We start from the raw sequence: 20,763 nt of genomic DNA on the forward strand, positions 1-20,763 counted from the left end.
CCCCTGTCTCACCCCACGGGGAAGGACGGGGCGCCGTCCTGCTGGCCAGGGGCATCCACGTGGCACACGGCAAAGTGCTGGGTGATCTCCTGCATGTCCTCGGAGTTGAAGAGGGGGTTGTAGCAGGTTTTGTCTGGAGAACAGGCCAGGGAGGAACGGGAAAGTGGTTAGGTGAGAGAAACTCAGAGGCAGAGCGCCGAGCACTGTTCTGCTTTCACTCCTACTCGGCGGGGGAGAGGGGCTCCTAAGAAAGGATGCAGAAGGCTGGGGAGATGGCTCGCTGGTAGAGTGCTTGGCTCGCAAGCACAAGGCCCTGAGTTCGATCCCCAGTACTGCAAAAAAAAAAAAAAAAAAAAAGAAAGGATGCAGACATTGCTGTCCCACTCTACGCTCCCCTGGGGATAAAGGCAAGAATAAGTTCCGGCCGGGGAGCGGGAATGGGGGTGGAGATGGGCAATAAACCCCACTGCCGTGCAGCAGAAGCTTCAGCTTGCCGCTGGTGCTGGCAGGGGCTGTGGCCTGGCTCCCGCCTCCTCCCCAGCCACGGCCTCCATGGTGGACCCTTTCTCCCTGGTCTCCTAGGCCAATCACCTGGGGACTGACCAGGGCACACATAATCTTCAGACAAGTAGAAGCACAGTAGATAAACTACGAACCCTCCACTTGCATGCCCTAGGGTGAGTCTGCCAACTGCTGGGGGCCTGCAAACCTTTGCCTGCTGGGCACACAGCTGGACTACATTTCCCAGGGTCCACTGCAACTATAGGCTGTCAGGTGATTGGTTTCTGGTCAATAGCACACGATACTCTTTTCTCTGCACACCTGTCGCTCAAACCTCTAACTTTTTCCGTCTTCTCCATTCACCTACCAGACCAGAGGAATCAGCAGAAGCCTCTGAGGACCCAAGGGATGGCAGAACCATTGGTTAAAAGGAGCCTAGGTCCCTGAGTCAGCACGTGGAACATGTGTCACTGAATACCTCCCGAATTGTTACACGAGAGAGGAGGAAAGCAGGGTCTGTTAAACCACAGAGGCCGTGGGGCCTTTGGTTAGAGCCCTGCGCCTACCGCAGCTGACGGTGGGCTGAGCCCGGAGGCGGCACATCTGAAGTGAGCGCATTTCCTTCCAGAGCCCAGAGAAACGGATGAGCTCTACCACAGTTCCTGGCAGGGGACAGACGGGGAAGGCACGAGGCAAAAGAGAGCGAGCACGAAGGGAACCTGGCTGCCAGCAACTGACCTCGTCCCCAGCTGGAAGGATGAACATGCAGTAGGAAAACATGTCAATGAGGCAGTTCTCAACCCAATCCAGCAACCCTCCAGCGCACACTCCAGCTCAGGATGAAGTGCCTTCTGACTCACCGCAGAAACACCACTGTTAGAGATCATCGTAACAGTGGATAGATCCTATTTTACTCCTTTATGAAAAATAGGTCACCCACATGGTAACACTATCTGGTAACCTAAAGAATTCAATGTCTAAACCTACAGAGCAGCACTATCCATCCGTAAGAGCCCAAAGTAGGAAGAGCCCAATATCCATCAACTGAAGAGCAGATAAAGAAATGTGGTATGTCCATTCAGTGGAATATTATTCTGCCATAAAGAATGAAGAACTGATACAAGCTATTACATGTATGAATCTGGAAGACATTCTGAAAGAAACCAGTCACCAAAGATCACATACTATCTGAGTCCATTTATATAAGATTCCAGAAGAAGCAAATTCACAGAGACCAAAAGTAAGTGTGGTTATCAGCGGGCGGGCAGTGGGAAGGTCGGGATGTTAGATGAAGGGCAGGGGATTTCTTCCTAGAGTGATGAAAATGGCCTGTGCTGAAGGTGTCACAACTCTGATCATATTAAACAGCATTGCACAAGCACGTTTAAGTCACTGTCACAGGCAGCAGAGGGTCCCCTGTGCTCCAGGTGCAAAGACAGTGCCAAGTCCCATGAGCATTGCATGCCAGGCCTTTCTGGGTTGTGGCAAGAGATCCTCCCCAAACAATTCCAAGAACCCCCACACAAGGAAACAGCCAGCTCCCAGTCTTTCCTAGGGACCAGATGGCCAGCTGACCCGATGACCCCACAACCAAGGAATGAGGCTCCTCAGACTCACGGTTCATGCCGATGTCGTGGTACGTGAGGATGACGGGCCGGTTCCCCTTGGGGGTCCCGCACAGCGTGACATGCAGGGAGCCGTGCAGAGTCTCGATGTCCTGCTCCTGAGGAAAGACAGCAGACGGGCCTGTCACACGGGGTCCGGGCGTGGCTGTACTGCCCGCTGGCACTGGCGTGTTTCCAACGGTGTTGGAGGAGGCGCCAAGCACACAGCTCCTAGGGCCACCGGAGCCTGAGTTTCAGGCAGCAGATTTTTCTGGGGAGAAACCACACCCAGGAGGAGAGGGAGAGGGGAAGGGAGGGTGGGAGAGCAGCAGCAGGAGGCAGAGGGAAGAGCCCGGTGCAGGCCCACTGCACAGACCGCCGGGGGAGCCAGCCAGTGGCCCCTTCTGCAGTGAGCTTTGTTTTTCCACCCAGAAAACTGGGGCCTTTACGGCTGAGCTTCCCTGATTCCTGCCCTCGCGCCCCCCTGTGCCATAGGTTACCACTGTGCTAATGTCCGAGGATTTGGGGTCGCCCAGAATTCGCTCCCTATTTCCCAGAAAAGCACCCAGCTTCCCTTGGGGATTCACCCCATTCTCCCCCAGGAGGTCTGTGCTCACTCCTCCCCATTTCACAAGTCCGAAGCCGATTCCCGCATTCCACTCTGTTGGTGGCCAGGACGTGAGTTGGGAGAAGCGGATCAGAGCCAACCACTGGAGAAGCGGATGGGACTGGACAGAGCGAGGCAAAGAGGCTGGGATCTGCAACAGCCATATTGTTACCATGAGGACAAGGGCCTGCCGAGGAACATCCAGACAGCCCAGAGACGGAAAAGAGCTCTCAGCAACGGCAGCCACCACCTGGAACGGCCCCGTGGGCAACAGCTTCCAGCCCCACGTAAGTCATTGGGGGTTGACGGAGAGTCCTAAATGATACCATGACCCTCTTCCTCCTCCTCTCCCCCAACGTCACAGCATCAGGTGGCTCTTCTCCCAGCAAGGCAACTGCCCGACTGCACGCTCAAGCAGGATCCCCCAGTGCCCCACACTGACCTTGTACTAGAGCCAGCCCAGGTGACCTGCATCAGTCATTGCCTGGTTACAGAGAGGAAGCTCAGAGTTCACAGCCTCGTGTGAGACAGAAAGGGTGGGGTGGGCACCCACGTAGGTGCCCTCTCAGCTTGGGCAAGTGGCCCCCCATTGGTAACATGGAAGGCAGTTGGGTACCTGTCTACCTCCTGGGGATGCTGGAGACCCACAGCATACAGCAGGTTGTGCTGTGCAGGGGTCAGGGGAGGCTCCCTGATTCGCACATGATCTCCTGTGAGGCACTGGGACCCAGCCATCCCCACTGTCTACACAGGCAGATCACACCTCTGCTGCCCGTGCTGTAAGACAAGCTGATTCAACTGCAGCCAGCAAACATTTATTAGGTACCTGTTAAACACCAGGCTCTTTAGTCTTTAAGGTAGATGAGAACTAACAAGACAAAGCTGTAGGAGGTGGTGGAGGGTCTCAGGGTTACAGGAGCTGAAGAAGAAAGAGGATGTCACCTACCAGGGGGCTACAGGAAGAGCCAGATAGGCTCCGGAATCCCATAAAACCAATGGCGCCCCAACTGAGGAACTGACCACAGGCCCCACCTCAGGATGAAAGCTCGGTATTATTTTAACACAAACGTGAAACTCCTGTCACCATCCCAGGCAGAGGGACGCAGGGTCCCAGCACTCAGGTCGCCGGAGTGAAGCAAGCCAGTCTGGGGCTCCCACCGAGCCCTGGTGGACTGGGGAAGCTGAAGCTCCCGGGGACGCAGGAGTGTTGGCCAGGAGATGGCGCGAGCCGGCACGGGCACGGGACAGGAAGGCCAGCTCCCTGGTGGGCCCAGGCCCACCAGAACAGGGTCCTCCTGAGTCATCTACCTTGTCACCCCAAAATAAGTGTCCTAGATCTCAGAGCTCACCCCGACCCCTGTCACCTTCCTCTTTCCATCAGGGCCCAGTACCTCCTTCCTGCCCATAACAAACACTGGAAAAATCCATAGCCTCTGCAGCAATGGCCCAGCCCAGTGGGGCCACAGATCATCTGCCCGGCCCTGAAGCCACCATGGGAACAATGGCTCATTATGGGGCCACATTCTTTATTGTCTCCCGGCTGACCCACATGGCTCCTAAAAATAGGCCAAGCCAGGCAGTCCCCTGTGCCTGCAGACATCGGGCTCCATGTCTGCCTTCTACGCTGCCCATCCCTCTGAGCCCTGAGGTCCTCACCTCCAAGATGGGAGAGAGTGGCCTCCACCGGGCTCCTGGAGGTGGAGACCACCCCACGCAGTAGGAACATAGCCACTGCGGGAAGGGCTCCCTGGCACAGGCAACGCAGAACTGAAATACAGTGGCAGAGCGGGGACACCGAGCCCACTGTACACTGCCAATGGCACCTCCCGGGGCGGGGATGGGAGCAGACTTCAGCTCATTTCTTTGGTGATCTTATAAATTATGAATTTTAACCGGAGCAGTCTACACATCAGTCAGAGGAGGAAAGGCCAGCTGGGCCTTGTTCCGTGCTTAGGCCCCGGCACAGCTGTCTGCATGCAGAGGCTCAGTGTCCACTGGCAGAATCTGAGACCCCTCAGTACTGTCCACATTAGCCCTGGGAAAGCGCATCCTCCACGAGAGCACTGGTCCACTCTGGATCCACTCTCTACCGCTCTCCCTGGCTGCCACAGACTCAGCAAGCCCTTCCGGACACACCCAGGACCAGCGAGCGGCTGTGTAGCCCACCCGGCTGGCCTTCACCAAGGAGCACGAAGGTCATCGCCATGGCCACTGCCTTGGCCCGCCCCGACCTTCTGCCTGAGCAGGTCCTGATGGCAGAGGCGTTGGCTATGGACAAATCCCAGGCTTAGGAAGTGGAAGTGACGTAGGGGCACACAGGTGCAGGCTGCCTCTGGTCACAAGTGGGCTCGGGGAGGGCCACCAAGGCCCCGGCAGGGTTCCTAACACAGCCACAGGGATACCTGCCAGACCAGTTCTACGGGTGGAGAAACCTAGGTGACTTCCCCAAGGTCACCAGCTTGCAGCAGTAGTATTCTCTGCAGGGTCCTGTGTCCTGCTGGCCCCCATCACCCCTGCCGAGTTCCAGGCCGTCCAGCCCACACAGGAAGGAAGAGGAGGAAGAAGAGAGGTCGCTGTGACGCTGGGCACCCAGAGCCTGTGCCTCGGTCACCCACGAGCGCTCACGCCGTTCTGAGCCTGCCCTGGCCCACTCTCCCCACTGGCCAAAGCCAGGAAGACCGTGTCTGAGACTGAATGGGAGAATTAAAATAGCACAAACACACACCATTGTCCTCTTCAGTCCAGAGGAATGCTCTGTCCTCCCGTCCCTGTGAGGATGAATCACCCAGGGTCCCACAGGGAGAAACCTGTCGCCTCTCCCATGTTCTCACCAAGACAAGGCCAGAGCTCCGCATGTCCTCCAGCCGATGGGGGAGGACCCTGGCTCAGGCTCACTGGAAGGCAGCCCCTGCTGGGACAGTGGTGGGAACACACAGGTCCCCTCCTCCCCAACCAGAACCCCCCCTTGGCTGTACTGCTCGGAGGCAGACTGCAACTCCCTGCTCGAGGGACCTCACCCAGCTGGGACGACACAGGGGACAAAAGCCAGGCCACACTGATCTTTCATCCACCTGCTCTGCAAGACTTTAGAAGGCTACTCTCTCAAGGTGCAGAGTGGTGGCCACGGTGGCAGTAAGGACCTCTCAGCCATGGAAGCTCACCCCAGGCCCTACCTGAGCATCTTACATGTGCTCTCACTGAATCCCCAGACTCCCTCAGGAAACGACCATCTGTTCTGCACAGGTGAGGAAACTGAGGCTGAGAGAGGTTAAGTAATTTGCTCAAGGTAGCGCAGATAGAATGTGGAGAAGGAGCTGAGCCACACGTGGATTTGGACAGCCCAACGTCGAAGCCTGCTCTTTAGCATCCCTGTATTAGGCGGTGTGAAGAAGGGTCCAGGAAAGCTTGCTATGCAAACTGCAGTGGATGCGGCAGATCAGGCTCCCCGCATTTATCTGACTACCGTCCTGGCAACTCCAAGTGCTGGAAATCCACACAGCACAGTCGGAGCAATAAGACCTTCTCCTGTGTTTGGCTGAAGCTGCACGTGCCCCCGACTACAGTTACGCATGTCCTGTGGGCAGATGTGTGGGCGGTGAGAGGCCCTTCCCACCGCAGCCACACACACGCCACAGCTCCGGGTTCCCTGCTCTGTAGCACTGAACTGGACCACAAATATCTGCCCAACAGCTACCTCCTGGAACACGGGCAAGCCCAGAGGGCCTCTTCAGGACCGACACCATCTACACCACCTATGAGCCAGCAAGCAGCAAACATGGCACCTGCTGCTACAGTCTACACAGCCTGTAAGCTGGTGAGTGGGGAAATGCCTCCCCTTTTGTTAGAAAATCTCATCTCTTGGGCTGCCACTCCTGGCGTGGGAGCTCCATGAACGATGGCAGGTCGTTGCTGTTTGTCGTCCCAAACAGCTACTCCCTTCTTTTATACAGCAGAATTCCAATTGGGTACCAAACAGATCATGCCTGGAGACATTCTCTCCCCATTCCCTTGCATCTGAAGATGGTCAGAAGGTTCAGTCCCAGCCAGAAAAATGTCAGCAGAATTTTCTGGAGCTTCACGGAGAGTTTGGTTTGTTTGTTTTTAAGAATCAACCTTGGAACTTTTTTCCTCTTGCCCTTCCACCCACTTCCTACCTGGAACATGGATGAGATACTCAGGGACTCAGCAGCCATGTTATAAAGGAAAGCACAGAAGCTACAGTCAGGAAGACAGAACCGGAAGCTGAAGGAACCTGGGCTGGGTGACATTCACGGCCTGCTAGACTAGGTCTTCCAGGTCAGCAGGAACAGCGAACATTTCCTGGTGAGGGCACCCTTTGTTGAGTGATATTAATCCTAATGACACATCCACCATGTGTCCGTGGCCAATTGATTGGTTTTCTCTGAGAATCCCTTCCCTGAACTGTAAATGGAGGTCAATAACCAGCCTGCCTGCTCCCCAGAGCTGCTCTTAAAACCATGCTGGGACAGCGTCACCCTCCCCGTCACGTGTCATGCACAGCTACTCCCGAGATGACTACTGTGACGTGGCAAGGAGCAGCCTGATGGCGCAGGTCAAGGGGCTGGACCATCCAGGGCACAGAGACCAGCAGCCACGCCCTCATAACCCCCTCCTTTCAGCAGGCACAGGCGGACGCTTGCCACACTGGGCTCTAAGAGGAAGACGCTTACTCAGGCTCTACATCAGCGGGTGGCCCTTCCCCTGCCAATCAAGTTTTGGGGCCAGAGCAGGGGGTGCTCTATGGAAAGACAGGCCAAGAAAGCAGACCCTGCATCAAGACCAGGCCAATCACAGAGGCTGCAGAGTGTGTTGGAACGTACCCCATATCTTCATAAAACAACGAGCCCCTCCCCCGCCCTCCTAGCTCTTCCTGTATCCAGAGTGAGGAGGGGTGGGCACAGCTGTAAGCAGGAAGGATGACTGGGGAGCAGCTGGGGAGAAGGGGAGGAGCCCAACAGCACTGGCAGATGACAGCCACCCATTCGCCAGCAAACACTGCAGCCAGGTCTGGCCCCGCACTACCCCGCACTACCAGGGCAGTACTTAAACTCAGCCGCTAGGGCTGTGCAGGTGCCGAAGGCACATGCAAATATTCAGGACAGGCTTCCAAAGCCATGACCAGTTCCTCCCGGCTGTGGCAGGCCCATGGGGACACCTGGAAACCTCAGGAGGCTGGGCTGGACCAGAGGCTGCCCTCATTCCTCAGTGTCCTCTTAACAAGATAGCCTGGCAGGGCAACAGGCTGCGACAGCAGAAGGCATCACGCGCTGCAGGCCTTGGCTCCCTGAGGAGAAAAGAACCAGGAGCAAAGTCTTTCTGGGATAAGGGGAAAGAGAAAGGGGGACCAACCGCGTGGGCACAGGAGGCCCAGGGCTGTAGGCCGAGTCCAAGGCCCTGTGGGTTCATGTTCAAGACACTCCAAGGCAGACACCCTCCCTTGGTTTACAGATATGAAAACAGCTGCAGGGAGGCCCAGCAAGTGGTGATGCACTGCTGGGTCTGGACACTCCACAGGCCACCGAGGCCTCTATGCAGCACCTGGAGACAGCGTCTATGTGGGTCAGTGTCAGAGCCTGACAGGCATCAATGACCCAGCTCCAAGTCCCACCTGGGACCTGGTGGACAGGCACCCTTCCGTTCCAGCAGGAAGGCATCCAGGAACCCACAGAAGAGGGCAGAAACTGCAGTTGGGCTATTTCTATTTCTCAAAGCCTTATTTTGTGTTGACCCAGATGAGGGCTTCTGCCATCTGTCCCCTGGTTTGCTGTGCATCCTGGTGGCTTTGCCAGGAAGTGGGGCGGGGGGCGGGGGATGGCGGGAACTGGTGGGTTGAGGATTTCCAGCTTCTGTCTGCATCTGTACTCCTTCACTCAGGAGGCAAACAAGAGGCTACTGTGTGGACAGACAGATTAGCAAAAGGTCACCGTTTCTGTTTTCCCCTGAGCTGATGTGCGTCCGAGGAAAGGGGAAAGAATCAGTCCCCTGACAAGGACCACACTCCCGGGACCCAGCACCAGACCTGGGAGACCCTGCCCACCAGCTGGGCTGCCCCTGCCCCTCTCCCCAACACCAGGCCCTGTGGGGAGCATCAGCTCATTTCCCAGAGAGCCCTCGTGAGCACACGAACGTGGATTCCCATGGAAACCAAACCATCTGAGTAATGCAAGATGCAGGAGGAAGGAACTGGAAAGAGCGAAGCAAACAGAAAACGACCTGGGCCACAAGGAGCCACCCAGCGAGGGGTTATGGGCAGTGGAGGCAGCTCTGTCGCCCTCCCAGAAACTCCTCCCAGAAATTCGTTGTATGGACTGGCTCCGGCTGGCTGGGCTGAGGGTTCTGCCATCCATCTCCTCACCGATCTCCTCACCATGACACAGGGCAAATCCCTTAGGTCTTCCTGGCATCTACCTTCCAGGAGGCGAGCGCTCCCTTATACGGCTGCTGCTGCAGGACTGAGACAAGGTGGGGTGAGATCCCAGCACCGCTTCTGGGGTACAGTTTGTGCTGGACACCCGTCAGTCACCATGACATCCACGACTGCTACATTTTCGGGAGCCTGCTGGACCTAGATGTAGGACAATCTCGTTCTAAGTTCCCCACACATCTTCAAACTGCTCTCTCTTCTGCAGAGAAGAGTAATCCCTCCTGCCCAGTCCAGGAAGCCTGGAGACAAAGAGGAGGGAGTCCGAACAAAGCCTCCTCATCTGGAGCAGCAGGGCTAGGGTGGGACCATCTCAAAGCCCCTGCCAGTTCTGATGGTCTGGGTTCTGGAATTCTAGCCAAAGAAAATAAGCCAGAGCCCCAATGCTCCAACCCTCCCCCTCATCAAATCTGCACACACAACTGCCTGAACCTGGTGCCAGAGCCTTCACAGGTCGGATCAAACCGCAGCCTTCCTGTAGCCTGGTGTTCTCAGGCCAGCAGCCGACCTGCCGGTGCAGAGGGCTCCAGAATGAGCAGCGGGCAGAACCTTCCATGCACATCACCCACCAATCTGCCCTAGAGCATGGCCCAGACCAGCGGACCCCTAAGGTGATGCCAGCCAGGGAGAGGGCCAGGGCGCCTCTGCTCCGGCAGCCGAGCTGTCTCCTAGACGGGCTGTCAACAGCTTAGCGGCACACACTCGGCAGCTTCTGCGGAGCTCGGGCCTACAGGGTATGTTTGACTCGCGGAAACATTTTAAACGCTGAAAGTCTTGACCACATCAGGAAAGGACAGGGAGTCCACCATGTGAGCCCAAATGCCAAAGCACCAGCTATTTGATGAACAATGACCTGGGCTGCTGTCAGAGACGCACACAGCGGAGAAAGCAGTGACATTCCCAATTCCAAGGACCTGGCCAGGCAGGGCACCTATCGTGGTAAGTAGATAAAGAGGTACATGCAGTGTGCCACTGCGGAGCAGCAACTGGAGTCCTGGACGCAGTGGACGTAAGCCAACGATACTCCAGGCTTCTCAAAAGAAACTGCTAAGGGGAATGCAGCTAGTCCTGAGGGCCGGGTTGGGGCCACAGCAAGGTCTCAGGGGCCAGAGAGCAGGCCTGGCTCAGACGGCTGGGATCAGCAGGGGCCCCTCACTGCTGCTGGCTGTGGAGAAGCCTCAGTTTCCTCATCTGTAAAGTGGGGATGACAGAACGTGTCCCCGGAGACCCTACAGGAGAGCGAGGCAGGCCCTGGGTGCCAGTCTGGCTGTCGGAGGACACTGCAGCCCAAGGCAGACAGGTGCCCATGGCTTTGCTGGATCCCATGTGCATGCTGAGGTCAGAAAGAGCATCCAGTCGGCCTGAACCCAGCTCCATCACCCTCAGCTCCCAGTCCTGTGCGCAATATCCCATCAGGGCCGGCTGCCATTGCTGGTGACACTGCATGGCACCTGGTGAAGGAAATCCTGTGCTGACCTCACGCCTGATAGTGGAGACTCAGTATTCATGATCGCCACCCTGAAAATCTGGGGTAGACCTTCATCAATACTGCCAAACACCAGGTCTGCGAGCCATGTTCAAATGAGTAGTTTTACCCCAGTATAATCTTCGTTAATGGTCACTCAAGCTCCGATTCAGCTCAAATATCATGATTCAAGGTGAGCTAGAGCCTATCAGCAGCTCACAAGGTAACCCTTTGCCCTTGGAAGGTCCAGAATTCAGGTCAGAGGGGCCCATGCATGTGCTGCTTGCTGCCTCCGCCTGTGATGAGCTACGCCTAAGCTCCTGTCACTTGACTGGCTCCATCTACCCTCAGGTCTCATTCAACGTCACCTCTCAAAAAGCTCTGCTGCCCAGCACCAGCCCTGGCCTAAGTGCCCACCGTGCCCTCTCCTCTTGACTACAGGTCAATCCCACCTTTGTCTTCAAGCAGCCTCCATGGCTGGAGCCTCCCCTTGCTAAACTGTGCTTAGTGTGTTTTTCTGGCCCTTGAGGAAAAAGGGCAGGGGCTGCAGGCAGGTGATCTGGAAGCACATGGCCTGAGGCCCAGCCCCCCCTCTCCCAGCCCAGTGGCTGCACCGTCTCCATCTGTGCGATGAGGAGCTCAGCACAGGGGACACTGGACTAAGCCCGGCACACATTCTGCACTCACTAATGCTGAGCTCTTCTAGAATTTCAGTTCCTGATACAAGGGTGCGGCCGGTCACGTCGCCACTGTATCCTCAGCACCTGAGACCAGTCACAAAGTGGGCATTTGTGAAAGGAAGGAAGGGTTACAGGAGGAAAAGATGCCCCACTCTCCCGGGAGAGCTCAGGATGAACTAATAGGCGGCCACGCCTGGGGCAGGATGCGTGCAAATCCCCCCTGACCTCAGCCCCTCCTCCTAGCTCTGGGTTGCCACCTGGACCCTCAGGAGGATGGATAATCACAACTCCAGGAAGACACCCAGCCACAGAGCCCGGGGGCTGCTTCCCAGGGAGGCGCGCTCTGTTCCAGTGACAGAGAACTAGGTTAGACAGAGGCTGGAGGGGCCCAGCCTGGCCCTGAGTGATCAGATGGCCCTGGGGCTGGCCACCTAAGCTCTGCACGGGCCACAGAGCCCGCTGAACAGCTAGGGCTTCGGGCGACAGCTGCTGCAGTTCTACAGCTCCAATTGCCCTGGGACGTGAGTGCAGAAGAGAAAAGATTAGAAGCAGGATCAGAGGTCACAGCTCCCAGAAGCCCTTCACATAGCCCTGGAGGAAGGACTGACTTCCCCTTGTCCATCCCTCGGTTCCTCCAGCTGGACCCTGATAGCTGGATGAGATGATCCTGGAATCCCTCAGGATTCCAAGACTAAGGGTCATTTGTGCCCACCAGGGCCTGCACCCTGCCTTCTTGCAGAGGGTGGCCCTTGCTTTTGAGTTGTGGGCGTGCCCTGAGGGGCGACAAGCCAGGGGAGGAGGGCTCTGCACTGTAGCTCCACGTGTCACCACCTGATGACCTGGAGGTTCTGCCAGCTCTAAAAGATGACACCAGAACCCCTGCCCACGCTCCTTGTGAAGATTAAATGAGTGCAAATGTGACAAGCTTGTGACGCCCTGGGCACACAGTAGGTGCTCAGAAGCACTAGCTACGATGATGATGTTAATTCCACAGAGGGAGGATAACCTGGGTGCAGGGAGGTCCAGAAACTTGCTGCAGGGCATGGAGCTTGCAGGGCTCAGCTGGACCCGTTCCGGCACCGGCTGACCAAGGGGCGAGACCTCAGGCCAGGCTCACTGTGCCGGTGGCTCATTTCCTCATTCCCAACATGCAGAGAAACCAGATCTGGCCTGAATTCTCCAACTGCGGGCCTGAGGAGGCTGGGACAGACATGGTGCAGTGCACACTGGGTCAGCGGCAGGAGGGAGAGGGCCCTCTGTACTGGCTGCTTCTATCAGGATCCTGGGGGAGTTACCTGGCTCCTCCTGGGCGCCCTGACAGTGAGGAGGGCCCAGGCTGAAGGACTCACTGGAAGAGGACAGCATCCAGGGGCAGCCCACCCTGTCGCTCCTCACGGGACCAAAGTGCCTGTCTCCTGAACAGCACGCAGGTGGCTGCTGCCCCCGGCTTAGGCCCCCACTCTCACTGTGACTGTAAAAGCACATTTTTAAGGAAAAAGTGAGCCAGCTCTGAGACTGTGGGCCAGGTCACCTAAACTCTCTGAGCTTCAGCTTCCTCTGCCCTAAGAATGGACACAAGAAGTCCTACTTTACAGGGGGCCAGGGATCAGTGGGGTGTGCCCTGCCATGGAAAGGGCCCACACATCTTCTAGAAGTCCAGGGCCTGGGGCACAGTGTGGCTTAGCACATACATTTTGCATGGCGGCTGCACAGCCACACAGGTTGTCCTTGGAAGAGAACAAATGGCCACACAGAAGGCAAGGCCTCAGACCCACACCATCCCTGACTGCCAGAGGTTAGGCGGTCAGCACCAGGCTGACCCTCAGATACCAAAGGCCTTGCACAGTGAACGGCTCTTCACGGCCCACGTGACCTGTGCTAACCACTGCTCCCAAATGCCCACCCCGAATTCCCTTTCCTTCCAAGACAGTGCAGGTTCCTGGCTGTGGATGGACGGGGATGGCGACTCATTACTGAAACAGAGGCCCGGGAGGAAGCACTGGAGTTGTCTGGGGTGGGAGGAGCAAGGGAGGGAAGGCAGAGCGTGGAATGGGCTGAGCCCGTGTGAGAGAGTGGAGGGAGATGCGCACCTTGCAGCCCGCCTGTGGGCTCATGGGCGCTCCTCTCCCCTCCTCCTCTGCCGTACCCTTGGGCTCCAGGGCTCAGCTCAGTATGGGGCCCACCAGGGCGAGATAACGAGTCCAGGACTTCAGGTGCTGAGGTTCTGACTGCCCTGGGCTGAGAGCCGGCCGGCTGTCCTGGGCAAAGGTCCACACACCTCTGGCCCTCCTCCAACCCTGAGCAAGAAGCCTCGCTCTGTCCTGAGCCAGCACCCCAGGGAAGGCCAGGTGAGGCAGGAGGGAGGAATAAGAAATGGGCAGGAAGGACGCAGAAAAGGACGAGCAAAACAGATCCAATCAGAAGTTCGCCTCCTAAGCCTGTCTCCCTCCCAGGCCTGTTACGCCTAAATTGCTGGAAAAGCTGCAAACTCACCTGTTCACTGCTAATTAACCCCAATCAATCAATTAAGTGAAGAGAAATGCGGTACCTTGTGGTTTGGGGACTTTCCATGCTTTCTTCTGATCAGATAACGAAGCCCACATCACCTGAGGCCCGAGGCTCCCAGACACCAGATCCTGAGAGCACTCCTTACCTCCCCACTCCACCCTCACCCAGGAGAGCCGGGAACCCCAAACCACCCTTCCACTGAAGACGGAGGCCTTCTCCCTTGAACGTGCGTCCGCTGGGCTAGATAAGCCTGTCTGTGCCTCTGTCTGGCACGGGCTGCGACTCTTTTATGCCAGGTATGCCAAGCACCCCACCAGTCCTCTCTGGGAACTCTGTGGACGCTTCTCCAGAGACACCTTTTCTCCCGAGACAACAGAGTCAAGAACATCACGCCTCCCATCAGAGGGTCCCCTGGCCCTGACATCTCGCCATGCCCCTGCATTCACCCCATGGGCCCTGTGCCTGTCCTGGTCCTGTGGGAATGGACTGGCTCCCGCTTCTCTGGCCAGAACTCAAGCCAGCTTCTGCCCTGGAGGAGCAGCTGAGCGTGGGGACCTGGCTGGAGCACTTCCTCCTCTTCCCTGGCTGTCAGTGTGTGAACGGTGGTCTACTTCAAGCCGACAGAAAGAGAGGAGAGGAGATGGAGCAGGGGACAGGGAAGGAGGCCACACCCTGTACTTGCCTGAACATCAAATTCTTGCAGGAGGCCGGTGATGGTCTGTGGAGACAAGACACATGAGAGGTGGTCAGTTTCCTAGTTTCCTTCATCAGAGAAATAATGTTGGAACACACGTACCCTGAATCTGTTTTCCACCCTCCCTCCTCTATAAAGCCCCCTCATCCCTTATAAAGGGAGACATTTTTTTTTTTTTTCCTTTTCATCTCAAAGAATAGCAGACCATCAGAAATGCAGACACACTGGCTGGATTCCTTTTTGATGATGGCCTTGGTGAAAAAAGATCTGAAGGTCTAAGCTGACCACAGGCTTGAGTGATACAGGACTGTAAATGGCATTAACCGGTTCCCTTTTTTCCACACATGTGCTACACTTTTAAACTCAAACCTGCCCTCATTGTTATCCCCCTTAAATTTTTTCCACGACTGCCATTGTCTGGCCTCTGGATTAAAGTCCAGTCCTTCATGAATGGAAGAGGAGAAAGGAAACCTCTAAACATTTCCCTTGATCTAAAAATTGTGAATTTCAGCCTAAATTCCATCTTTCACCAGAGCTTTCAGAGCAAGAAAAGTCCAGGAAGACAGGGAAAGGCTCCTTGTGCCCAGCAGAGCTGTGGAAGTGTGGCGTGGAGGAGGAACGGGGGTCTCACTGGGCCAGTGTTTCCTAGAAATGTGGTCTAGACATTTCCTTTGGACCCAGGGAGGAAATCCAAACGCTCTGAAAACCCAAGCCCCACCCAGTCCACCACAAGCCTCCAGGAAAGGAGGGCTCATCAGAGCCAAAGGCACCGGAGGCCAGGGAGGCAGAATGGGCCCCCTTTGGACAACTGGGGCTCAAATAGATGGCCTGCTGCTGGGTTCCAACAGCTTCCTGTCTCCTGGGCTATGGCTAAGAGCATCCAAGAGAACTAAACTCAGATAGAAGCACAGGCTTCGACTCATGCCCCGTGTGTGTGTGTGTGTGTGTGTGTGTGTCAGAGAAAGAGTGAGGGAATGTGTACGTGTGTGTTGTGCCATTCAGGCTTTCAAAATGTCAACAAAAACACAATGATAGTCCAGACTGAGGAGAGACAGCAGGAAGAACTTCCCACCAGCAAATCAAATTTAAAATATTTTGCAGAGTCAACGTAGGGAACTGGAAGGAATTTCTTTCCATTTAAACCTTGAAAGACATGGTAAGTGCCCACTGGAGATGGATGAGCACAGGACCTAGAGTCTGCCCGTGGCTCTTTGATGCCTGCTTCAAAACAAGACGTTCTAGGGTGCCGGCAAGCTGCCTGAAGGAATGTTCTAAGCGTGTGTACCCTGGGACCAGCCAGCACAGCCACTCCCCAGAGCGCTTCCTCCAGCGGTACCCGCTCACGTGTGCCGTGATGTGCGTGCGAGGTACAGTGGGGTGCCGGAATTCTGCATCACTGTCTGTAATGGCAAAACACGCAAAAGACCCGTATGTCCATACAGCAGGGAGAGGAAGGCTGTGCAGGGGAAAGCTGCTCTGTGGACTGACCCTGGAAGGATCTCTGAGACATGTGCGTGAGTGAACGTGGCAGGGTGCGGCACACCATTCCCACGTGGTGACACAGAACGCACAGCCCGGTTCACGTGGGATGTGTGATGTATCTGCACTGCCCGGGAGGATTGTGCCTGACTGATTGCTGAAGACTGTGCCCGACCGAGAGTGCAGATCTGGAAATGGATTAGAGCATGCCTACTGTGCAGACCTCCATCTGTTTTTGTAAATAAAGTTTTATTGGCACACAGCAAGACCATGTGCACATGTACATGTACATGGCTGCTGTCTGGCTACAACAGCAAGAGATCCAAGGGGGATGGTCCCAGGAGACCAACATCTGCCAATGCTCAAGTCCCTGATATAAAACCATATATTTGCATATAACCTACAAGCATCCTCTTGTATATTTAAATCATTTCTAAATGATTTGTAAAGTGCATTATAATGTAAATGGAATGTAAATGGTTGTTAGGCTCCAATTGTTCAGGGAATAATAAGTCTGTGCATGTTTGGTACAGATGCCATTTCTTAAAAATATTTTTGATGTGTGCCTGGCCAGATCTTCAAATGGAACCCCTGCATAGGAAGTGCTGACTGAAGTGACAACAAAGCCCTGGGGCCCACAGAGCCAATGGTGGACACATCTGGCCCTTCACATGTCTGCAGAGCCACAGAGCAGAACAGTCAGTAAGTGTTCCATGGCCTCCTCAGGTCTGGCTCCTGTTTCTACTTGTACTAACTGTCTGAATGAAGTCTGGCAATGCCCTCCCCAGCCGAGGCCAGTTTCTCTGTCTGCAAATGGAAATGAAGATGGTTGTTTCACGTGTTTGTAATGAAAGGTTCGTGAGGTTAGGAGGTTAAAGCATGTGTCCAGAAACTCCACGGCCTGTCACCAAAGGCAGAGGCCTGGGTCTGACTCCATGACCCACATTTTGCAACTGTACATGTTGTGACTGAGGACAAGTTAACCTCTGAGACTCTGCTTCCTCTGCTACAGAGGATAACCCCGGATCAGCCCCGGTCAAAATAGGATTCGCCCAGAGGCAGGCACGTAGCGCATGGCCAGCGCGTGTTAATGATTCTTTTTAAAAGCATTTAGTTGGCTTTAGAGTAACTGCACTTTTAAGCCTGGGTTTTCTCATTTTTTTTAAAAAAGAGGCCTCATCACGGGCAATTATGAGTCTCTGAGAATCAAAATGGGAACAGGCTTTCAAACTTCACTGTCAACTGTGCCAAAGGAAAGGCTCCTCCATCTCAGAACAATCAGCACAGGCCAGACCAGGCCAGCCGGGCCTCAGGGCAGGAGAGACTGTTCTCAGTAGGAGGCCTCTGGTCAAAGTCAAAATGCAAGTGACAGCCAGCCTCAGTGTGGACAAGCACAGCCCATCTCCACAGCAAAGTTCTGCCCACTCCAGAACCAGTGAGCTCCCTCCTCACCCAACTCCACGCTGTGACAGCCAGTGCCTCCAACTCACTGAGAATCTGCAGCGTGGAGAGCGTGAAGCATCTCTGTGCACCCAGAGTTGCAAGACGCCATGGCAGGATTGAAACCTGGGCGGTGTGACCCGAGTATGTGCCTAGGCAGTCCAGGGGCCACAGGGCTTCACGCTGCAAGATCTAGAACGACCATGTCAGACATGGGCTGCAGGAGAAGGCACAGAGGTGTGGGCAAAGGGCAGATGGGGCCCTGCCCACAGTGCCACAGCACTTCGTGGGCAAGCTGGGCTTCTTACCAGGCTTCTTACCCCTGTGCATTGAAGGAAGCAATGAAGGAAGTGCTCTCTCTCTCTCTCTCTCTCTCTCTCTCTCTCTCTCTCTCTCTCTCACATACACAACACACACATGATTTGTGCATGCTGAGTACATGCACATATGTGGAGTACACATGTGGTCACATGAGGGCATGTAACCTACACATGCATGTGTGCGTGTGCACACCGTGCCCATGAGCTACATGCCACATCCATGTGTGTGCCAGGGAGTATACCCACATGCGTGTGTGAGCCTACGTGTGCACATGTACATGTGTGACGAGGACAGCCAGGGGCACCTCCACTCACCTCTCCTTTCTCCACCAAAGGCTTCACCTCTGCCAGATCCACGTCCTGTAGTTCCCGAGACATGTCCAAGCTGTGGCCTGCCTGCCAGGGGAAAAAGGCCAGGTGAGCACTTCCTGCTGAGATGTTTTCCCCAGGAAGTATGTCCAAGCCGGGAGGGGATGGGTGGAAAGGCCGGCTTCGCCTGCCCAGCAGCTCTTCCCCTGCACAAGCATGACAGTTCCAGGAGGTCCCTGGCACCCAGCGCCCATCCCATTTCCGGGGAGAGGAACCTGGGCTCTCAGACACAACCATTTCCAATACAGTGTGTGGACCAGGACTAAAAGCACACCCCCATGTCAAGCCCAGGCCCACCCACTTCCGGTGCCATTTTAGAAGGAGCCCCGCATTATTCCAAAGCCAGGCAGCCCCGGACTGACAAGGAAAGGAAAGAAACGTCACGGGGAGCGAGCATTGCGGGGGGGAAAGCAGCCTTGGGACTCGCATGGCGCTCACACACGCACCTCTGGGCCACCTGCCTCGGGAGGAAGGAGGGAGCAAGGAGCAGGGAAAACCCCAGCCCCGAGCACGCAGTAGGACTGTGAAGAGTGAGGTCCTTTGAGGCCAGAAGCACTTTGGGAGCCGAAGCAGGGAGGCGGCAGGGGCTCTAACTCCTTGGCTGTAACTCGGGCAGGAACGAAAGGCCCAGGAAAGGAGGGCTGCAGAGGTCGCCCGGAGCAGAGTTCCAGGCCGGCTTGCAAGGCTGACTGACGGCCCCTGGGAGAGTGAGGCTCGGGCAGGCGTGATGTCCACCGAGCGTACAGCCTAAAGCTTCACCTGGAGCTGGCGGACAGACGCTCATTCTTGTGGGCAACAGTCAGGCTGGAAAAATTAAGTAACGGCCAATACCTGGGTGCAGGCCCAAGGGACCCGGGGGAAAGCATGAGTGTTACAGGCACTAGCGAAGGAGAATGGAAGGACAGGAGGGGGTCCTGAGCTGGCCCAGCTCGCAGACCCTGCATCTCTGTGGGAATAGCCTGACGGAAGCCTTCACGATGCCCACTGCCCAGGCCTCTGAGGCCCTGTGAGCAGAGAGCTCAAGTCTCTGAAATTCCAGCCCAGGCCTTCTCTACAGAGCCAGCTCCCTGGGCCCACAGGAACAGTGGGAAGCTCCTCAGAGGCCAGCAGCGAGAGCGGGCCACTCGGCTCCAGGCCTATGCCAGCACGTGGCAGTCTGTGGGTAGCTCCTGCTGGCCACTGGATGCTCTGGTCTGCAGCCATAGCGTGATTGTTCCCCTGTAGATAACCACCCCACAGGAATGCCTTTATGTGGCCTTTGGAGTCTATGCTCCAGAACATTCCGAAAACAAAGTCGGTTTTATATTTGTGAGCATTCCTGGGCAGCTGCCAGCTTGGAGGCAGGAGGCATGAAAAGCCAGGGTCTGTGAGCCTTGCTCACTCAGCACGTTCAGGGTCCCGAGACCCTGGCCTGTGGGACGCCTCGCCTACACTGCCTAGAGAGGTTTCCAGAAGTTCAGGACCCTGGCAACATCACTCCCATGCTGAGAGGGAAAGGACTTCAGGGTTCACAGGGGCTTCTGAACTACCCTGTTTAGCAGAGGAACCAAGGGAGAGCCAAGTTCTCCACTCTGCCACTGGGTGGGTCCTGGGGGCCACCTCCCGTCACCCTGTGAGCCCTGCTGAGAGGGAGCTCACCTGCCCTGTTCCCTTCTCCATCTGGAGCTCCTGGCACATCCCAGGTGCAGAGCCCACCACGACTTGCTCTCTGAACACAGCAAGGTAGCGTAATAGTGATGCGTTTATTTAAACCCCATTTTTCTTCTATTTTTTTATGCAGTGGGGATCAACCCCAGGGGCACTCTACCACTGAACCACATCTCCAGCCTTTTGTGTTGCTTCAATTGAGAGACAAGGTCTTGCTAAATTACCAAGGCTGACCTCAAGCTTGCAATCCTCCTGCCTCGGTCTCCTGAGTCACTGGGATTACAGGCATGTGCCACCACGTCCCGCTTAAACTCCCTTTTAAATTGCCACTAACGCACAAGAGCAAAATGCCTTGAAAACACAAATATAGAAGGGTTTCAGCCCAGTTTAGTCAGATTTCTGTGGCTTCCAGAAACTTCCATCCCATTTGAACATGACATCAGCCTCCTGTGCTTCCTCTTCCTCCTTTCAGAAAGGAAAGGAGACCAATTTCAGCCTCTGGTTCCCAAATACACACCTGGCAAAACACTTTTACCTCTATCGACCTGGCTCCTCACAGAACAGGGGGCAGTGGGCTGGCTGACTCTTTTCAACACCAAGTCTTTGCAAACCTGCTCTCTGAAGCTGGAGAGGCCTCATCCGGCACAGCCCCAGCCCACTCAAGGTCAGAGGGAAGCGCAGAGGCTAAGCGATCATGGACGGCCTCAGTGTTTCTCAGCTAGGGCTGATGTTGGCCCCAGGGCACCTGTGGCAATGTCTGGGTGTCTTCTGATTGTCATGCCTGGGGTGCCACCAGAACCTAGTGGGTAGAGGTCAGGGATACAGCTACCTGTCCTACCATGCACACAACAACCTCATGATGGAGAATTATTTGACCACAAATGTCAACAGTCTCTGAACGACACCCTGGCCAAACCAAGGACTCTGACATCTACAGGGGGGCTGGATAAAGCAGAGAAGCATTATCCAGCTTCAGGGTGGACACTGTGGGCCTGTGCACCATAAAC

The 20,763-nt window shown here is 55.7% G+C and overlaps 1 protein-coding gene across 3 annotated transcripts in view; it reads right to left on the bottom strand.

Annotated features, from left to right (window-relative positions):
* The window catches only part of NDRG1 (N-myc downstream regulated 1), a 49,527-nt gene that overhangs the window by 19,190 nt on the left and 9,574 nt on the right, over window positions 1–20,763 (bottom strand). Inside the window, exons 2-5 of one of the 3 annotated variants that reach the window (XM_079134652.1) lie at window positions 18,056–18,136; window positions 14,490–14,525; window positions 2,119–2,224; window positions 13–133 (exon numbers count right to left, since the gene is read on the bottom strand). In XM_079134652.1, the coding sequence (XP_078990778.1) occupies window positions 13–133; window positions 2,119–2,224; window positions 14,490–14,525; window positions 18,056–18,118 (326 nt within the window). In that variant the 5' untranslated portion in view covers window positions 18,119–18,136. Of the gene's footprint in view, window positions 1–12; window positions 134–2,118; window positions 2,225–6,866; window positions 7,664–14,489; window positions 14,526–18,055; window positions 18,137–20,763 lie in introns of those variants that run through there. The other 2 variants (XM_079134651.1, XM_079134653.1) reach the window with 2 other exon arrangements.

This window comes from Sciurus vulgaris (genome assembly GCF_902686455.1).
Source record: "Sciurus vulgaris genome assembly, chromosome: 1".
Taxonomy (NCBI): Eukaryota; Metazoa; Chordata; class Mammalia; order Rodentia; family Sciuridae; genus Sciurus; species Sciurus vulgaris.